At 68.4% G+C, this 17,020-nt stretch overlaps 3 protein-coding genes across 9 annotated transcripts; all 3 read left to right on the forward strand.

Moving 5' to 3' along the window:
• Positions 1-799: 799 nt before the first annotated feature.
• On the forward strand, positions 800-3,693 carry ST6GALNAC4 (ST6 N-acetylgalactosaminide alpha-2,6-sialyltransferase 4). 2 transcript variants are annotated; one of them, XM_075520011.1, is made up of 6 exons: positions 800-954; positions 1,288-1,364; positions 1,774-1,944; positions 2,103-2,515; positions 2,649-2,756; positions 2,839-3,693. In XM_075520011.1, exons 2-6 carry the CDS (start codon positions 1,353-1,355, stop codon positions 3,026-3,028), a joined length of 894 nt encoding a protein of 297 aa, XP_075376126.1. In that variant the 5' UTR covers positions 800-954; positions 1,288-1,352; the 3' UTR covers positions 3,029-3,693. The 2 variants fall into 2 exon arrangements, with proteins under 2 accessions (XP_075376126.1, XP_075376127.1); XM_075520012.1 differs by lacking the exon at positions 1,774-1,944.
• A 1,199-nt stretch (positions 3,694-4,892) lies between these two features.
• ST6GALNAC6 (ST6 N-acetylgalactosaminide alpha-2,6-sialyltransferase 6) lies at positions 4,893-8,203 on the forward strand. Of its 5 annotated transcripts, none has more exons than XM_075519706.1 (7): positions 4,893-4,938; positions 5,402-5,540; positions 6,537-6,601; positions 6,746-6,925; positions 7,124-7,521; positions 7,687-7,794; positions 7,873-8,203. In XM_075519706.1, exons 3-7 carry the CDS (start codon positions 6,587-6,589, stop codon positions 8,060-8,062), a joined length of 891 nt encoding a protein of 296 aa, XP_075375821.1. In that variant the 5' UTR covers positions 4,893-4,938; positions 5,402-5,540; positions 6,537-6,586; the 3' UTR covers positions 8,063-8,203. The 5 variants fall into 5 exon arrangements, with proteins under 5 accessions (XP_075375821.1, XP_075375823.1, XP_075375825.1 ...); XM_075519708.1 differs by having other exon boundaries at positions 4,913-4,979; positions 5,397-5,540; XM_075519709.1 differs by having other exon boundaries at positions 4,922-4,938; positions 5,397-5,540.
• Positions 8,204-9,880: 1,677 nt separating this feature from the next.
• On the forward strand, positions 9,881-15,107 carry AK1 (adenylate kinase 1). 2 transcript variants are annotated; one of them, XM_075519810.1, is made up of 7 exons: positions 9,881-9,974; positions 11,739-11,781; positions 12,769-12,804; positions 13,400-13,563; positions 13,783-13,899; positions 14,366-14,557; positions 14,873-15,107. In XM_075519810.1, the coding sequence occupies exons 2-7, from the start codon at positions 11,772-11,774 to the stop codon at positions 14,936-14,938; spliced, it is 585 nt and encodes a 194-aa protein (XP_075375925.1). In that variant the 5' UTR covers positions 9,881-9,974; positions 11,739-11,771; the 3' UTR covers positions 14,939-15,107. The 2 variants fall into 2 exon arrangements, with proteins under 2 accessions (XP_075375925.1, XP_075375924.1); XM_075519809.1 differs by lacking the exons at positions 9,881-9,974; positions 11,739-11,781 and adding an exon at positions 12,427-12,585.
• Positions 15,108-17,020: the final 1,913 nt, after the last annotated feature.

The raw sequence follows: 17,020 nt of genomic DNA on the forward strand, positions 1-17,020 counted from the left end.
TTCGGTCATGTCTGAGCAACTCCAGGTGTACCCCCAGGCACTGCTTCCTGCCCGGGAGCCCGGTGGCGTCCCTGTCACCTCCCCTTTCCTCCTAGTCGAAGCCTGCGCGAGGCTGGGTTGGGACCAGTTTCAAGGTTGTCAACAGTGGGAGAAACCAAAGTCCAGTGCCCCTCCCTGGGCAGATGGGCGGCAGGCAGCTCGCTCTGGGGATGTTTCTCACACGTGCTCTGCAGCTTGGCCCTGGTACTGGGGCTGCGGGTGATGGGTGACCCCCCTGGGGCCATCGGATGGGGACCAGGGGCCTGCCAGTACCGAGAGGCCTGCCTGCCCTGGCCCCCCGCTCCTGAGCCATTTTGGATGATTTTGGTCCCTGGTCTGTTCCCACCATGCCTGAGCTCACCAGTGTCCGGCCTGGCGGGGAGCTGGTGGTGCACGGAGGGAGAAAGGGGCTTTGGGACACGGGGGTTGGCTGCGGGGGACCCCCGGGCTGGAGGGAAGCCTGAGAGGGCAGAGCAGGAGGCGTAGAGAGAAATTGGGGCTGGGGTCGGTCCCGGGGCACACGGCGCGGGTGCCGGGGTCGGTCCCAGCACGGTTGGTCGCAGGACATACGGGATGGGTGCCGGGGTCGGTACCAGGGCACGTGGGCTGGGTGCTGGGGTCGGTCCCGGGGCACACGAGGTGGGAGCGGGGTCGGTCCCGGAGCACCGGGGCCGGGCTCGGTGCTGTGCGCCGGTCCTGGGGCCACAAGCGCGGGCGAGCGGTGCTGGGCTGCGGGCGCGTCCCCGGAGGAGCCGGAGCTCAGGGCCGGGGCCGGGCGGGGGCGGTCCCGGTCCCGGCAGTGCCCTCTCGGCTCCGCTCCGCCCCGCCGCGGCCCCGCCAGCCCCAGCCCGGTGCCGCCCGGCCGGGATGCGGGGAGCGGCGGGGAGCGGCGCCGCCGCGGGGGCTCCGGGCGCGGTGAGTGGGGCCGGTACCGGGTACCGGGGCCGCCCCTTCCCGGGCTCCGGCCCTGCCCGGGGGGGGGGGGGAGCCCTGCACCCGCGGGGCCCCGCGGCGGGAGGGGGCACACGGGGGGGGTTGTCCGGGGCATGGGGAGGTCTCAGACTCGGGGGGATCCCGGGGAGCTCCCGGCCCCGGGGAGTCCCGGCACAAGGCATCGGGGGGGGGGGGGGGGGGGAACACCTGGGGCACTGGGGAGAGGGGAGTTCCCGCTGGGAGACACCCCCCCCCCTCGGGGGTCCCCTGTGCCCCCCCTCGCCGGTGCCGCCGCTGAGCCCGCTCTGCATGCAGGGTGCGAGCCCCCGCCTCCCGGCTGACCCCCGGACCCTGCCGGGCGGCCCGCCGGCCCCCCGAGGATGAAGACGCTGGTGAGTACCCGCTGGGACGGAGGGTGCGGGGCCCCGGCGGGCACGAGGGGCCGGGGGGACCCCGGCAGCACCGGGGGGGCCGCTCGCCCCGACAGCAGCGCGGGGGGAGGCCGCAGGCCGGCAGCAGCCGGTCCCCGCAGGCAGCGCGGAGCCCCGGCCCCGAGCAGGGCCGCCCGGCGCGGGGGCCATGGCCGCCTGCAGGAAGCGAGCGAGGCGCAGGCACCCAGCGCTCCCCGCTGCGGCTCCTCGCTGCGCCCCGGCCGGCGTCCCGCACCCCGGCACCCGCCGCACCCCGGCACCCGCTTCCGAGGGGCTGCTCCTGCTGCCCGGCACCGCGGGGCCGCCTGCGTCCGACGCGGGGCTGGAGCACTTGGCCGGGCCCGGAGAAACCTCCCCGCTCCGCTTCCAGGTCCGGCTCTTCCTAACGCTGGTGTGCGTGGCGGTGGTCGCCGTGCTGTACGTCCTGCTGTGCTCCCACGCCTGCCTGCGGCCCTGCTGCTGGGCCCCGGGCGAGCGGGGCGGCCCCGTGGCACCCACCAGCCTCAGCTTCCAGGGGTACAGCCGCGTCCCCGACGGGAAGGTGCGTGGGGATAGGACAGCGCTGGGGCTGGTGGGACAGCTCGACCCACCCGTGCCTCGGTTTCCCCTTCCTTAGGGAAGGGCAGATGGGGCTGCGGCACGTCCAGCCGCTGCGGGAGGGAAGGGGGAGCCGATGGCTGACGGTGTGTCTCCCCACAGCCACTGGAGCGAGCACTGTGCCGCCGCTGCGCCGTTGTCTCCAGCTCGGGGCAGATGCTGGGCTCGCGTCTGGGACAGGCCATCGACGGGCTGGAGTGCGTCCTGCGCATGAACCACGCCCCTACCGCCGGCTACGAGGAGGACGTGGGGGCACGGAGCACCATCCGGGTGGTGTCGCACACCAGCGTCCCGCTGCTGCTGAGGAACCAGCCCTACTTCTTCCAGCAGTCCCAGGAGACCCTCTACATCATTTGGGGGCCAGCGAAGAAGATGAACCGGGAGAAGGTGGGCTCGACCTACCAGGCGCTGCTGAAGGTGGTGGAGACGTACCCTCACCTGCAGGTCTATACCCTGACTGAGGAGAAGATGACGTATTGCGACAACGTCTTCCAGAACGAGACGGGGAAGAACAGGTACCGCCGGCTCCCGAGGAGCCCCAGTTGGGTCCCTCTGCCATAGCACCCGTCCCCCCTATCAGACACCTATAGCCCAGCTGGGATGGCAGCACCGTGCCACCCGCTCCAGCGTGGCTGCGGTGCTTTGCAGGATGAAGTCCGGCTCCTTCCTGAGCACGGGCTGGTTCACCATGATCCTGGCCATGGAGCTGTGTGAGCAGATCTGCGTCTTCGGCATGGTCAGCGACAGCTACTGCAGGTGCGCAGGGGGCGGCAGGGGCGGGCGCGGGGTGGCCCGGTGTCCCCCCAAGTCTCACACCCACCCCGTCCCCTCCCAACAGGGAGAAGAACCACTCGAGTGTGCCCTACCACTACTTCGAGAAGGGCCGGCTGGACGAGTGCAGGATGTACCTGGTGCACGAGCAAGCCCGCCGCGCCGGGCACCGCTTCATCACCGAGAAAGCCATCTTCTCCCGCTGGGCCAAGAGGAGGAACATCACCTTCACCCACCCATCCTGGGCAGGCGGGTAGGGCGCCAGCCGTGGAGTGAGGCAGCGGGGATGCCGTCATCAGGGTGGTTCTCATCCTGCAACGACGTGTCTCGGCTCTGCCGGTGCCATGGTTGAAGCCTTTTGCCACGCCCCGGAGCAGGGAGTCTCCGTCTCTGCAGAGGCAGGGCTGGTTCCCCCAGCCAGTGGGTGGGCTGGGACCCCCCATGTCAGTGCACAGGGGGCATGAGCTGGACCCACGGAGCCCCATCAGCTCTGAATGCCTGCCCGGATGGACCCAGGGCGACCACCATGAAGGTTTTCCACCCGCTCTACCAGGATGAATATTTAATGCGGGATTAAACATTCAGACTGCTAGGCTCCAACACGACACGAGGCGGGAGAGCTCGGCCTCGCCAGGGCCACGAGCTGGTGCCCCTCCCAGGGATGAAGCTCCACCATGGTCCTTGCCCCACTTGCACCCTGAGACCCGGCACTGGGTGTGGGCTGCAGGGAGCCGGGTCTGGGCTCCCCCATCCTGCTGCCTTCTGCTGCTTCACACTCGGGCAGGTCCCTGCAGTCCCCTGCATCCCCCCAGCTGGGAAGCCCAGGGGCCACATGCACCCCGGGGGCTCCAAGTTGCCTTGTCACAAGTGCCCTTGGATTCAGACCAAAGCAAACGTGGCCATTAAAAGCATTTTTAAGTTGGTGGTGCCCCATGCTGTGCCCCTTGCGGCTGCGGGACATGGGGGATGGCAGCTGGTCGCAGGGCTGCGCTGTCCTGCTCTCCTGCCGGGCTATAAATAAGGGAGGGAGGTGACAAGGGGGTAGAGCTGAGCCTGAGCACGGAGGAGGGTGCCAAAAGCCGGCGGTCAAGATTATTTCGGAACCAGCAGCTGCGTCTCCGCAGGACGGACACTGGCCCTGGCGTGGATTTCGTGCTGGGTCTGGGGTGATCCTCAGTCCCACAGGGCTCAGCGCTGCCGGGCTACAGGCAGGATGGCTGCCAGCTCCAGCATCCCCGGAGAGATGGGGCACGGCACGGGCACGTGTGCGGCCCCGAGCCCGGCTGCATGCCGTTGCCACAGCGGCTCTTGGAACCCCTAACAGGTGCCGTGTGTTTGGGTGGGCCCAGCAGTGGCTGGGGGGCAGGAGGGGCAGACGGATCCGTGTTTGCTCCCATTTGAGCTGAGGCCAAGTGCTGGGGTCAAGTGAGGAGCGAGTCGGCTGGGACCTGGGGATGCTGCCAGGACGGCTTCCTGCGGGCGAGCGCCAACAGAAGAGCCCGCGGAGCTTTGTCAGGTGCTCCAGCTGCCACAGCCCCACGCCGGGAAGGGCATCACCAGCACAGCAGAGCCAAAATCCCTCTGGACGGGGATGGCCTGGCCATCCTGGCCGAAAAGGCCAGGCCAAAATCCCGCAGTGGGGATGCGGGTCCCGGTCAGCGGTGGAGTCCCCTCCTCGCCCCACGAAATCCCCCAGAGAGGGGCCCTGGGCTGCCGGGCCAGCGTGGGGGAGGCCGCGGCATCCCAAGAACGTGGCCCTGCGCCCGGCAGCGGGTCAGGCACCACGTGCTGCTCCTGGCACTCGCGGGCAGCGCTGCCGCCCGCCCCCGCTGCCCGCCCCGGTGCCCTCGGGGGCGGGCCGGGCCGGGCCGGGCCGCAGGGGCGGGAGCAGCCCTGGCCTGCCCCGTCGGGGCCCGGCGCGGGGAGGGCGGCGCTAGGACCCCCGCGGCGCTCCTGTTCCCGCGGGCGGCGCTAGGACCCCCGCGGCCCTCCCCCGTCCCGGGCGGCGCGCGGCTCCCGGGGCTCCGTGCGCGCGCGGCGGCGGCCGCGGGCCGGGCGGTAGCGGGACCGGCAGCGGCATCGGCAGCAGCGGGACCGGCAGCAGCGGGATCGGCAGCGGCAGCAGCGGGACCGGCAGCGGGATCGCGGCGCGCTGCGGAGCGGAGCGGTCGGTGGACCGGGCGCGTCCCCTCCGGGCCCGTTTAGCCGGTGCAGGGGGCCCCGACCCGCGGCTCCGGTGCACGGCGGAATGGCGGGGGCGGGGCGCGCACCGTGCTGGTGCGCGGGGAAGGGGCCGGCTCCTCCCCGCCTGGACGCGGCCGGGCTCCGGCCTGCCCGGCTCCTGCAAAGCGGGGCTGCCGGGGAGGGCCGGCGCTTCCAGGGGTGCGGGGAGGGGAGGGGGCTGCGCCCCGGGGTGGGTGAGGGCTGCGCCCCGGGGAGCAGGGGGGGTTGCATGCCGGGGTGGGGGAGGATCCGCACGTAGAAATGGAGGAAGGTTTGCGCCCCGGGGGGGGGAGGGGATTTCACTTCCCGGGATGCAGGAGGGTTTGCATCCGGCGCTGGGGGAACAGCGGCACGCGGGGGTGCGGGCGGGGGGAGCGGGTCCGGACCAGCCCTTCCCCGCAGAGCAGCGATGTGACCCCCGGGACGCGCCATGGCCGCGCTCGCCGGAGGGGCCCGGCAGCCCCCGCGGGGCGCACGGCGCGGAGGAGGAGGTGCCGGACCCCCCGCGCCGCTCGCCGCCCGCTGCAGATGAGAGCCCCTGCCCAGGTAAAGCCCCCGGGGCCCCCGCCGTGGGGTCACCCGTGGCCTGAGCGCTATGGAGGGAGCGAGGCGGGGTGCAGCGGCAGGAGCGAGGGTCCCGATTCTGCTCCCCAGCCTGTGCGCGGCGAGGCCCCTTTGCCCCGACGCGCCGGGGCTCCCCGGGTGGGTTGGCACCTTCCCAGCCATCGACGCCGGCCCTGAGAGCCCTTCGGGGTCCCCGGTCCCCCCAGGGGTTGAACCCAGGCTGCTGCGTAATTTTCCATCCCTGCTCCCCCCAGGGCAATTAGTAAAGAGGCTTCAATTTTTTTTTTAATTTCCAATTGCTCCCAGTATTTCAGGAGCGGCCGTGACTCACTAATGAGGTCTTTAAAAAATAAATTGGGTCAGTCCATTTCTGAGAGCCTGGGCAAGTGGGGGTTCGAGCAGGTCCCCCCAGGGGCGAGCACCCGGGGTGCACCCCGTGTGCCTCGGGCCCTGGGGCTGGAGAGGTCCCTGCCAGCTCCGGCTGGATTTGTGCCCATGTGTGAGCTGAGTTGCGCAGGTCTCTGTTCCTCTCCCCCCGATCCGAGCCGGTTGTTTTAATGGGATTTAATGCGAGCAGCAGGTTTACCCTCCCTGACCCTGCGGGTTTGAGCGGCTTCAGCCCCACCGGCGGGGGATAATCCCTCCCGGGAGCGCAGCCTGCCGCAGGGATCTCTCCTGCCGCGGGGATCTCCCCAGCACGAGCCGCGGTCAGGTTTGGCTCCTTGGCACTGCAGAGCTCACCTAACCTCTGCCCACGGCGTTTCCCTTCCCCGTACCGGTGCCAGGGGTTTGTCCTCCCCTTGAAAGTGGGACCCAGGGATGGGGCTGGGTGCCCACCCCGCAGGGTTCTGCTCCGGCACAGCCAAGCCGGGCTGCCCGGCAGCTCATCCCGTATCCGCACCAGCCCGGCCGTCTGGGGATGGGAGCCCAAGCATGGTGGCGAGGGGCCGGTGCTGGGGGTGACCGCGTGCCTTGCAGGTGCTCGCGGGACGCCGGCGATCGCTGTGCACTGAGGCCGTCACAAAGACATGAGTGGCAGCACGGTGAGTGCCGGGGCATCTCCCTGGGGACAGCAGGCATTTCCCTGGGGACACCCGGCATCCCGCTGGAGGTGCCACCGGGAGCGGGGCTGGATGCTGATGCCTGTGGGGTGGGGGCAGTGGCTGACGCTCTCCCCCCGCCTGCAGAGCCAGCGCGCCGCCGCCCTGGGAGTCCTCTTTGCCCTGATCATGTTGCTGATCATCTACAGCTCCGGCAGCAGGAACGAGGTCTTCCCCTACAGCCGCCTGCGGGGCAGAGCCCGCCGGCCCCCCGACCTCAAGAAGTGGGGGGTGAAAAGCGGGTACCTACCCGTCTGTGGGAACAAGGTATGAGCTGGGTGGCGGGGTCCAGCCTCAGTGGTGGGCGCAGGATCCGACCCTCTGCCGATGTCCTGCCAAATCGTCCCCTCCGATGGGACAGCGGCTCTGCAGGGGACGGCGGTGCCTTGTCCCCTGTCCCAGCTCCATCCCTCTCTGCTGGGTCGCAGTGACACCAAAAGTCACCTGCTCACTTGTGGTCCCCAGACCCTGACTGCCCGCTGCCACCAGTGCGTCGTTGTCACCAGCTCCAGCCACCTCCTGGGCACCCACCTGGGCACGGCCATCAACGGGGCCGAGTGCACCATCCGCATGAACGATGCTCCCACCACCGGCTACGAGGTTGATGTGGGCAACAAGACCAGCTTCCGTGTGGTGGCCCACTCCAGCCTCTACCGCGTCCTCAAGCGACCCCAGGAGTTTGTCAACAAGACCCCGGAGACCATCTTCATCTTCTGGGGGCCACCCGCCAAGATGCAGAAGAGCCTCCTGAAAATCATCCAACGTGTCAGCGCGTCCTTCCCCAACATGACGGCCTACGTCGTCTCCCCCGGCCGCATGAAGCAGTTTGATGACCTGTTTCGGGGGGAGACGGGGAAGGACAGGTACCTCAGAGCCACCTCCTGCGCCGTGTCCCCCCCTTTTCTGGGTCCCCGGGGCAGAGCTGGCTCTTGGGTCTGCTCCCTGGCCGTGGCACCAGACTGGGGGGTCCCTGTGGCAGGTTGGGGGTGACGTCACCCACGTCACCTTGCCCCCGTTCTCCTCCCCAGGGAGAAGTCGCGCTCGTGGCTCAGCACCGGCTGGTTCACCATGGTGATTGCGGTGGAGCTGTGCGACACCGTCCACGTCTACGGCATGGTGCCACCCAACTACTGTGGGTAAGGAGACCCCCGAGCTCCCACCCTGGCCCCCTAGCCCCACTGTGGGGCTCACCCCACGCTTCCCCCCCACTGCAGCCACCGGCCCCCGCCCCGCCGCCTGCCCTACCACTACTACGAGCCAAAGGGCCCCGACGAGTGCACAACCTACATCCACAACGAGCGGAGCCGCAAGGGCAACCACCATCGCTTCATCACCGAGAAGCGAGTCTTCGCCAGCTGGGCCGGCCTCTACAACATCACCTTCTCCCACCCCGCCTGGCCCTAGGGGCTGCCCCCCCCCCCCCCCCCCAGCCGGGCAGACCCCTGGAGCTGGGATGGATGGGGGTTCCCCTGCATCCCCCTGGGAGCGGGGAGCAGCGGGAGCCAGGCATCGGGGTGCCACTGGGTGCCTCCCACGTGACCACCACCGTTGTGTACGGTGGCTCCTCGCACCTGGGATGTGTTGGGTTTTGAGCTGTTTTTGAGGGGAGCAGGTGGTGAGTGCAGGGTTTGGGGTGTCCCCCTCCTCCGTGGGCAGGAGGCACGGGGGTGAGATCCTGCCGATCCTGGTCCAGGCACGTAGCAGCCCCTGTGAGCGCACGGGGGGTGCCGGGTCCCCTCAGCTCGGTTTGGGGTTGCATCACTTTTGGGGCTACCACAGAGACTGTTTTCCCCAACCCCCTGGGTGGGGGGACCTCCTCTTGGGGCTCAGCCCCCCTCTGCCGTCCCCAGCACCCCAATCCCAGTCCACAGGCATCCTTCCCTCAGCAGAACCCCACAGTTTTCGGTGGGACACAGCCACCCTCGGTGCCCCAGCACCCCAAAAACACCCAGCCCCTCCCAGCACCGCTGCACCCCACACCCACACTGTCAAAACCTTTTCTGACTGAGCGATGGGATTTTGGGGGGGCTTCTGTTTTTGCCTCCCCACTTCTGGTCCCAGGGTTTGTATTTGGGTTTCCAGGCCGAAGGAGCAAGCGGGGGCTGCTCGTTAGTGGTAACGAAGGGGCCCGGCAGCAGCCTGCGGCTGGCTCTTCATCATTTATTAACCGCTTATAAACTATTTAGAAGTGAGCACATAGTGGGGGGGCCAGCAGTGGCCCTTGGCACCTTGTGGCTGGGGGAGGATTTTTTTTTATTAATTTCTCAGCAGCGGAGAAGTGGGTTTGGGGAAAATAGCTAAATAGGGTGTGTTTGGGTGCTGAGCCCTGGCAGGGCTCTGTGCCTCAGTTTCCCTCTGGCTGTGGCCCATCCCCGTCGTGGTGCTGGGGGAAGCTGCGGGGCGCCTGCGTTTTGTAATGGTTTGTACAGGAATAAATATTGCTGCAGTCTGTTGCCTTGGGCCCTGGCTCTGGGCTGAGTTTTTGGGGCTGGGCAGTGGCTGTGGCAGTGCCATCGCAGGGGGTCTCGGCACCCCCAGCCCACAGCGGTGCTGGCCCTGGGCGCTCAGGGGGATGCGGGAAGGGGACCCTTGTGTCCAGGTGGGACCCGTGTGTCCGGGTGGGACCCGTGTCCGGCAGCTGGCCGGCCCCAGCTGTGAGCCATCCCCCCCCCGCCTGCCCTGGAGCAGGTGGCAGCTGAGACCTCCCCAACTCGTGTCACCCCCAGCCAGCTGCCCTGGGGTCACGGGGCCTTGGGGTGGGGTCTCTGCAGCCACGGAGGAGGAGGAGGAGGAAAGGCAGGTAAGGCCACTGCACCCCCGGGGCTTTACCCTCCCTCCCAGGTTTGGCAGGGTGGGGGTGCCAGCCAGGGTGCTGTGGGGGGACGGGGACATGGGGACAGGGATGGGGACAGCTGTCCCCTCCGAGGGGCTGGGAGAGGAGGCGCGGGGAGCCCCGGGGATACCTCGGGGACCCCAAGCCCAGCAGGGTGGAGGCTCCCCCGGCAGATGGGGAAACTGAGGCACGGGGGGGGGGAGGGGGGGGGGCGCAGCGCAGCCCCCGGCCCGGGGGGGTCCGCACCCCTCGGCCGTGCCGGGGTTAACCGCACCCCTTCCCCCAGCCCCCCCCCGCCGGGAGGACCGATGCTGCGGGGGGCGGCGCCGGTCCCGTCCCCTGCCCGTCCCCTGCCCGTCCCCTGCCCGCTGGGCGGCAGAGACCCGCTCCCGGCATGCACCGCGGCGCAGCGATCTATATATAGCGGTAAAAATCGCCGGGCAGGACCGCAGGCAGCTGCCCGGCCCCGGCCCGCGCCCAGAGGTCAGTGTCCCCCCGGTGTCCCCCCAGTGTCCCCCCGGACCCGGGGGTCCCGGTGCCGCAGCCACTCCCGGACCCGGCTTTGGCGGGGGGGGGGGGGGTGTCACTGCGGCACCGGCGTTTGGGGGGGGCTCACGGGGGGCCCGGTGGTGCCCGGCCGGCCCCTGCCCCCGGGGGGGCTGGCAGCACCGGCTGGGAACGGGGAGCGCTGCAGGGGGTGCGGGGGGGGTTTGCGTGGGGTGCTGGGGGCATTGGTGCTGAGGCACTTGCATGGGCACTGGAAGCCTTGCAGGGGGTGCTGGGGGGCTTGCAGGGGTGCTGGAGCCATTGCATGGGTGCTGGGGGGCTTGCAGGGGTGCTGGAGCCATTGCATGGGTGCTGGGGGGGCTTGCAGGGGTGCTGGAGCCATTGCATAGGTGCTGGGGGGGCTTGCAGGGGTGCTGGAGCCATTGCATAGGTGCTGGGGGGCTTGCAGGGGTGCTGGAGCCATTGCATAGGTGCTGGGGGGCTTGCATGGGTGCTGGAGCCATTGCATGGGTGCTGGGGGCTTGCAGGGGGTGCTGGAGGGGTTGCAGGGGTGCTGGAGCAGCCCAGTTCTGGGCCTGGGGTCCCGGCGGGGGGAGCTGGATGCCGATGGGTGGGGGTGGGGGAGGGTTGGAGCTGGCGGGGAGGTGAGGTTGGTGGGAGCACCCTGGGGTGCATCTCGTGATGGCCTTTGTTGGGGAGTCCCAGGCCACACTGCACCCCCCACCCAGCCCCCTCCCCAGCCCCGACCCGCCGGGCTCCCCGGTCGGCACCCCCTCCCCACCTCCTCAGGGCCAGGCACCTCCACATCACCCGCACCCTGCACCCATGGGCCCAGCGCTGCGCTGGATCAGGCCCTGAGCCTGCACCGAGGGCCAGGGCTGCCCCCAGCCCCCCGTGGCCCCACCGAGGTCGGTGTCAGCAGTCCTGGGGCTCAGCACCCCCCACAATTAGGGACCCCAGGGGTCCTGCACCCTCCCAGCCCCACCCAGACCCCACGGGGGCCATCCCAGGTCTTCGGCCCCGCAGCGAGGTGGGACGTGACCCAGTGCCGGTTTCAGCCCGGCCATACTTAGCCCCTGCCCTTTCCCGGCTGTAACACGACCTCGTCAGCGGCCGCCAGCTCGTTTGGCTGCGGGATGCACCATCCCAGCACCCCGTCCAGCCGGTTTGGGGTGACGCGCTGTGGCCAAGCAGGTCGGGTGCTGCGGGGCTGGGTGCGGGCAGGCAGGGTGGCCAAACTCCCCCCCGAGGTGATGGGGGTGCAATGGAGTGCTGCAAGCCCCCCCTTAGGGCACCCCCCAAAAAAAAAAGCCTATGGGGAGCTGGGGGGATGCTGCCTCCATCACTGAGTGTCCTGGTGACACCGGTCAACCCGAGCCGGTTTCCGGCTGGCAGGTAGCACCCCAGGCACAGGGATGTGGTCAGGGCAGGGGAGGAAGCCGGTAACGTCACCTCGCGTCACCTGGCATGGGGAAGCCCTCACCGCAGCCGGATGGGGTGGGTGGCTGCCGGGAGCCAGGCAGGTGATGGCCGTGGGAGCAGAGGTCCCCAGCTCCCTGTTTTAGGGCCAAGCCGGGGGTTGGGCCGTTGGCGGGGCAGAAGACCCAACCCCGGCTTGGCCATGGAGCTGGGCACCGGCATGGCAGGGAAGGGAGAGCCCTTGTCTCCCCAGACCCCAGCCTTGGGGACCCCATGTCCCCTCCATGCTGAGTTGTTCATCCTGCTCTTCTTCCCTTGCAGCCTGAAGTGCTCCTGTGCCTGGACCGCGGCAGCATGTCGACAGGTGAGTGCTCCGTCTGCCTTGCGTCCGTCCCTCCTGCATCCATCTGCTTTGCGTCCGTCCTCTTTGTCCCTCCTGTGTCCACCCCTTTGTCCCCCCTGCATCCCCCTTGTATCCGTCCCCCCTAAATCCATCCCCCTTACATGCATCCCCTCGGTCCCCTTTATATCCCTCCTCTCCATCCCCCTTCCACCCCTCCCGTATGTCCCCCCAAACGTCCCTCCCCTCTGTCCGTCCCCCACATCCCTCCAGCCCCCCATGTACCCCATGTCCCCTCGGTCCCCACCAGCCACTTGGCTCTGTCCCCAGCCCCAGGGATCGCCAGGTGCCGGAGGAGTTGAAATTTCAGCCGGCTGTAATCAGGAGATGGGAAAGCGGCCCCAGAGCAGCTCGGCTTTATTTTTAGTTCTGCCTCGCCCCGCGGCATCGCACCCCGGCATCGCCCTGCGCCGTGGCTGGGCCGGATCCCGCAGGTGGTGCAGGACCCTGCGCCTGGGGGCTCGGCAGGGGACAGGGTGGTTAGTGCCACCTGCACCTCCGCCACCAGGCCCAGGGACCGACATGGGTCAGTCGCATCAGGCGCTCGAGGTGGCCATGCCAAGCTGAGCCTGCCACAGCCCCCGTTAGCCCACCAGGGTGACAAGGTGGCCGCATGGATGGATGTGGCCGGTCCTCGCCCGCAGTGGAGCTGTGGACAGTGACCGTCTCCAGGACACCATGTGGCAGTGGGATTCTAGCCCCGCGGCCGAGGCACCGTGGGGTCTTTGTGCTCAGCCATGTCCAGCCCGGCCATCTCGACCTGCCCAGGTGACGAGGATGAGGGGGACACGCGGCTGCTTCCCTCTCCACCTTCCCCCCCCCAGGGCTCTGGGATCGGTCCCCTCCATCCCCGGGGATGCCTGCCCCAGATCTGGCACCCCCCGGGGACACCTCACTCCCCAACGGGCTTTCTGGCTTTTGATAATTGTTTTTTTTCTTTCTCTTCTCCAGAAAAACTCAAGCACCACAAAATCATCTTCGTGGTGGGTAAGTTGCTGTATGGGCCCTGCCACTGGCAGGGTCAAGGCCACAGCGCAGCCCCCTGTCCCCATGCCTCCGGGGTTGGGGGGCTGTGGGGAGCAGCCAGTGCCCAGGGCTGGGGAGCCAAGGCTGGAGGCTGTGGGGTGGCCATGGCTCCAGCCTGGCTTCCTCAGGGCCGTGGTGGGGTATGTCGGGACCAGGAGGGCACCTCTGGCATGGGGTGGCAGCATCTAGGGCAATGTGACGGTAAACACCTGGGGGTGATGTCCTGGGTGCCATCAGGCAGTGGTGATGGCCAGGTGCCAATGGGACAGTGATGTCCTGGGTCCTGGATGGGTGGTGATCTCCTGGGTGCCATCAGGCAGTGATGTTCTGGGTGCCTGTTTGGGGTGGTGATGGCCAGGTGCCAATGGGACAGTGATGTCCTGGGTGCTGATGGGGTGGTGATACCCTGGGTGCCACCAGGTGCTGGGCTTGGGGATGCTGTCCCCCATCTCACCAGGCTCTGGGGACTCCTGTGGGTCTGTGCTGCTGCTTCCATGTACCCCTCCAGCTCCTTACCCGTGGCTTGGGGCACATGTGGCCCTCGTCTGACTTGCAGGTGGCCCCGGCTCCGGGAAAGGGACCCAGTGTGAGAAGATCGTGCAGAAGTATGGCTACACCCACCTGTCCACGGGGGACCTGCTGCGGGCAGAGGTCAGCTCGGGCTCGGAGCGGGGCAAGAAGCTGCAGGCCATCATGGAGAAGGGCGAGCTGGTGCCCCTGGTGAGTCCACGTGGGCCGCCGGCTGTGGCACGGTGGGGCGTGCAGGCAGGGGTGGCTGTGGGGACACCAGACACCACGGTGACGGATGGCACGTGGCCCAGGGACGCCTCCGTCCTTGCCACCCCCGGAGGGGTTTGCGGCAGGGACTGGGGGCGCTGGGTGCTGGGGGGGCCACGTTGTCCCACGTCAGCCCTGGCAGCTCTGTCCCCTCCTCCCCAGGACACGGTGCTGGACATGCTGCGGGACGCCATGGTGGCCAAAGCGGACGTGTCCAAGGGTTTCCTCATCGATGGCTACCCCCGCGAGGTGAAGCAGGGAGAGGAGTTTGAGAAGAAGGTGAGGGCTCATGCCATGCCATGCCATGCCACGCCACCCACCATCCATGCAGAGGGTCTCCATGGTGCCAGCAGCAGCCCAGCCTCCCCATCCCAGCAAAGATCCCATCCCAGCAGGGTCTAAACTGGGCACCGTCCCAGCCAGCAGGTCCCCCTGCCTTGGGGACAGCCTGCACCCAGAGCACAGTGGGAGGGGACATCTCTCCAGGGTGTCCTCAGAGGATGACCACAGCGCCGGTGTGATGGTGATGGCAGAGAGCCAGGGCTTGGCCACGGTGTCCCTGTGCCTCCCCCTGCATGGGTCTGGGGGCCACCAGTGTCCCAGTGGCCCCTAGACCCATCCAGAAGAAGGCAGAGGATGGTGTGGGGATATCTGTGACCCCCATGCTTACCGCCACCATCTCCCCAAACCAAACAGGACCCATGCCGGCTCGGCATGGTGACGACAATGTCCCCCCTGCCCACAGATTGCCCCCCCCACGCTGCTGCTCTACGTGGACGCAGGGAAGGAGACAATGGTGAAACGCCTGCTGAAGCGGGGTGAGACCAGCGGGCGGGTGGATGACAACGAGGAGACCATCAAGAAGCGTTTGGAGACCTACTACAAGGCCACCGAGCCCGTCATTGCCTTCTACAAGAGCAGAGGCATCGTCCGCCAGGTAAGTGGGGACGTGGCCAACGCTGGCACCCTCCAGCCCCATGGCTCGGGGTCCCAGGGGAGGGGAAATGATGGAAGGGGACGATGAGGGAAGGGGGAAAAACTCAATCCTAGCTCGTTTGGGGTGGGCTTGACCCCTTGGAGCCGGCCGGACCCTCCGGTTCCCGATACAGAGACCCCCTCCAAGGATGGCCCTGTACCCTTTTACCCTAAATTGGCCCCGATTTCTCCGTCTGCGGCCAAAATCCATCCCTGGAAGAGCTCCGGCCGCACCGTCCCCTCAGGTGATCCCCCCAGCTAACCCCTCTGCACCCAGCTCAACGCCGAGGGCTCCGTGGAGGAGGTTTTCCAGCAGGTCTGCTCCCACCTCGACAGGCTGTAGCCGACCCCCAGCCCCGCTCCCCCCAAACCCCCCCCAGCGCGCTCCGGCAGAGACAGCGGAAGCGGCTTTATCCTGTTTTCGTGGACGGAGCCGCGCGGAGGAAATTTCAAGGACATTGTGTTTGGCTCTTTCCCGTCTCTCCCCAGTAAAGTTCACTTTAATGAGTCCAGACTTTATCTTTTTCTTCTGTCGCAGGAAATGAGTTTTTCTTTCCAGAGATTTTTTTTTTTCTCCCCCTTGTCGTCCCGTCCCCCCCCCCCCAACCCCTCTGGAGCTGATTAAGGGCAGGAAGCGGGTGTTTATCCCACCAGGGCAGCGGGATGCTGCGCTCGGAGGAAGGGAGGGAGCATCCCGGCCGCTCGCCCCGGCTTCCCAATCTATGGCCTGCGGGGAGGCTGCGGCCGCATCCTACAGCCAGTCCCGCTCGCCCTGAGCCCATCCCGCTTGCTGAACCCCCTTGTGCTCTGGGTGTCCCCCCGGAGACGCGGGCAGCGTCTGAGCCCTGTCCTGCGTGTCCATCCCTTCCCCTGCCAGGGGCTGGGGGCGGCCGGATTCGGACCCCGCCGTGGGCCCAGCCGTGCCGGGATGGGGATTTCCACCACTTTCATGCCTTGGCAGTTCCTTGTTTCTTTTGGCTGGCAGGGTTTTTTGGGGTGCGCGGTGGCTGCAATGTGGTGTTTTGGGGTGGCACAACACCCGGGAGAGGGGTGCTCCCTCCCCCCCTGCGCCTGGGTGCCCGCTGCCATCGGTGCCACCTCTCAGCCTGGGCTGCAGCCCTGTCCCCGGGGGCTGAGGGGTGTGCGGGGGACACCCAGCTGGGCCCAGCCACCAGCGTGGGCGTCCTTGTGGGGGTCCTCATGGGGGGTGAGTCGCAGGGCCCTAGCAGACAGACAGTTGGGGGTGCTGGTGGATGGGGATTTGGGGGCTCCCCAGGCGCCGCAGAGGTGCCCAGGCACGACACGACGGCAGAGGGGCTGCGGCGGGGCTTGGGGCCGGGGTTTACCCCAGCCACGGTGAGGGCAGGAGGCAGCGGAGCCACAGCCCCGGCAGGGCCCCCGACCACTCACTTTCAGGCCGCTGGGAGCCGGGCACAGAGCCAGGGGGCTGGGGGGGCCGGGGGGGATGGCAGCGCTGGGGGCAGCCGAGGCCGCGGGGCCGGAGCGGAGGAAGGAAGCGAGCGGGAAAAAACAAAAATCCCCAAGAAGAAAATCCAAACCCGCCAGGCTCCGACGTCAGTCCTGTGCCCGGGGGGCAAAGGAGCCAGCAGCAGAGCCCGGGGCGCTGCGGGGAGGCAGCTGGGCGGCCGGGTGGGAAGGATGCGGCCATCCGGCCCCGGCTGGGGCTGGCGGGTGCCCACCTTGTGCCGGTGGGGATGAGGGGACAGGAAGGAGGGGTGGTTTGGGACACTACAGCCTAAAGCCGTGCAGCGAGGAGCAGGGTCACCCGTCTCCCTTGTGCGCCCAGCCCTCTTTGGGTGTGCTGTGGGCGTGCCTCAGTTTCCCCAGGTGGTAAACAGGGTGGTGGAGCGGGGAGGGGGGACGCCACGGTGCCCAGAGGGACCAGGCACCCTGCCCTCCTCCCCAGCACGGCCCCTCGGTGCTTGGTGATGGGTCTTTAGATGCTTTTCCTCCAGATGGAAAGCCTGAGGCCACCCCATAAGCTGCAGGGGGTAAGGTGCTGTGCTGGGGCTGAACAGGGCGCACGGGACCGCACATGTGGCCACCCCGCAGTCACAGCCACCCTCCCATCTGTCACCCTGCAGCCACCGCCATCCCAGGGGCCCAGCGCCGAGGGCCTCTTGCTCGTCGCCCTGCGACGTCACCGCGGGGCGAGGGGTGCGGGAGGGCAGGGGTGCCTGTGCCTGGCCCTGGTCCCCATCCCCGGGCGAGCACCCATCCCCGCGGTCCCCAGGAGATGGCACTGCTCTGTCATGGGAGATGTCTGCTGCTCACCCCAGGGTCAGGGACATCTCTCGGGACATCCTGGCTGGTGGGGACAGGCCTCGCTGGCTTCCCTGCCAGGTCCCCAAGCCGTCCCCCTAGCCGTGGCCATGGCTCAGGATGGAGACCACCCCCGGGGGCC

This window comes from Mycteria americana, chromosome 17, assembly GCF_035582795.1.
Source record: "Mycteria americana isolate JAX WOST 10 ecotype Jacksonville Zoo and Gardens chromosome 17, USCA_MyAme_1.0, whole genome shotgun sequence".
NCBI lineage: Eukaryota > Metazoa > Chordata > Aves > Ciconiiformes > Ciconiidae > Mycteria > Mycteria americana.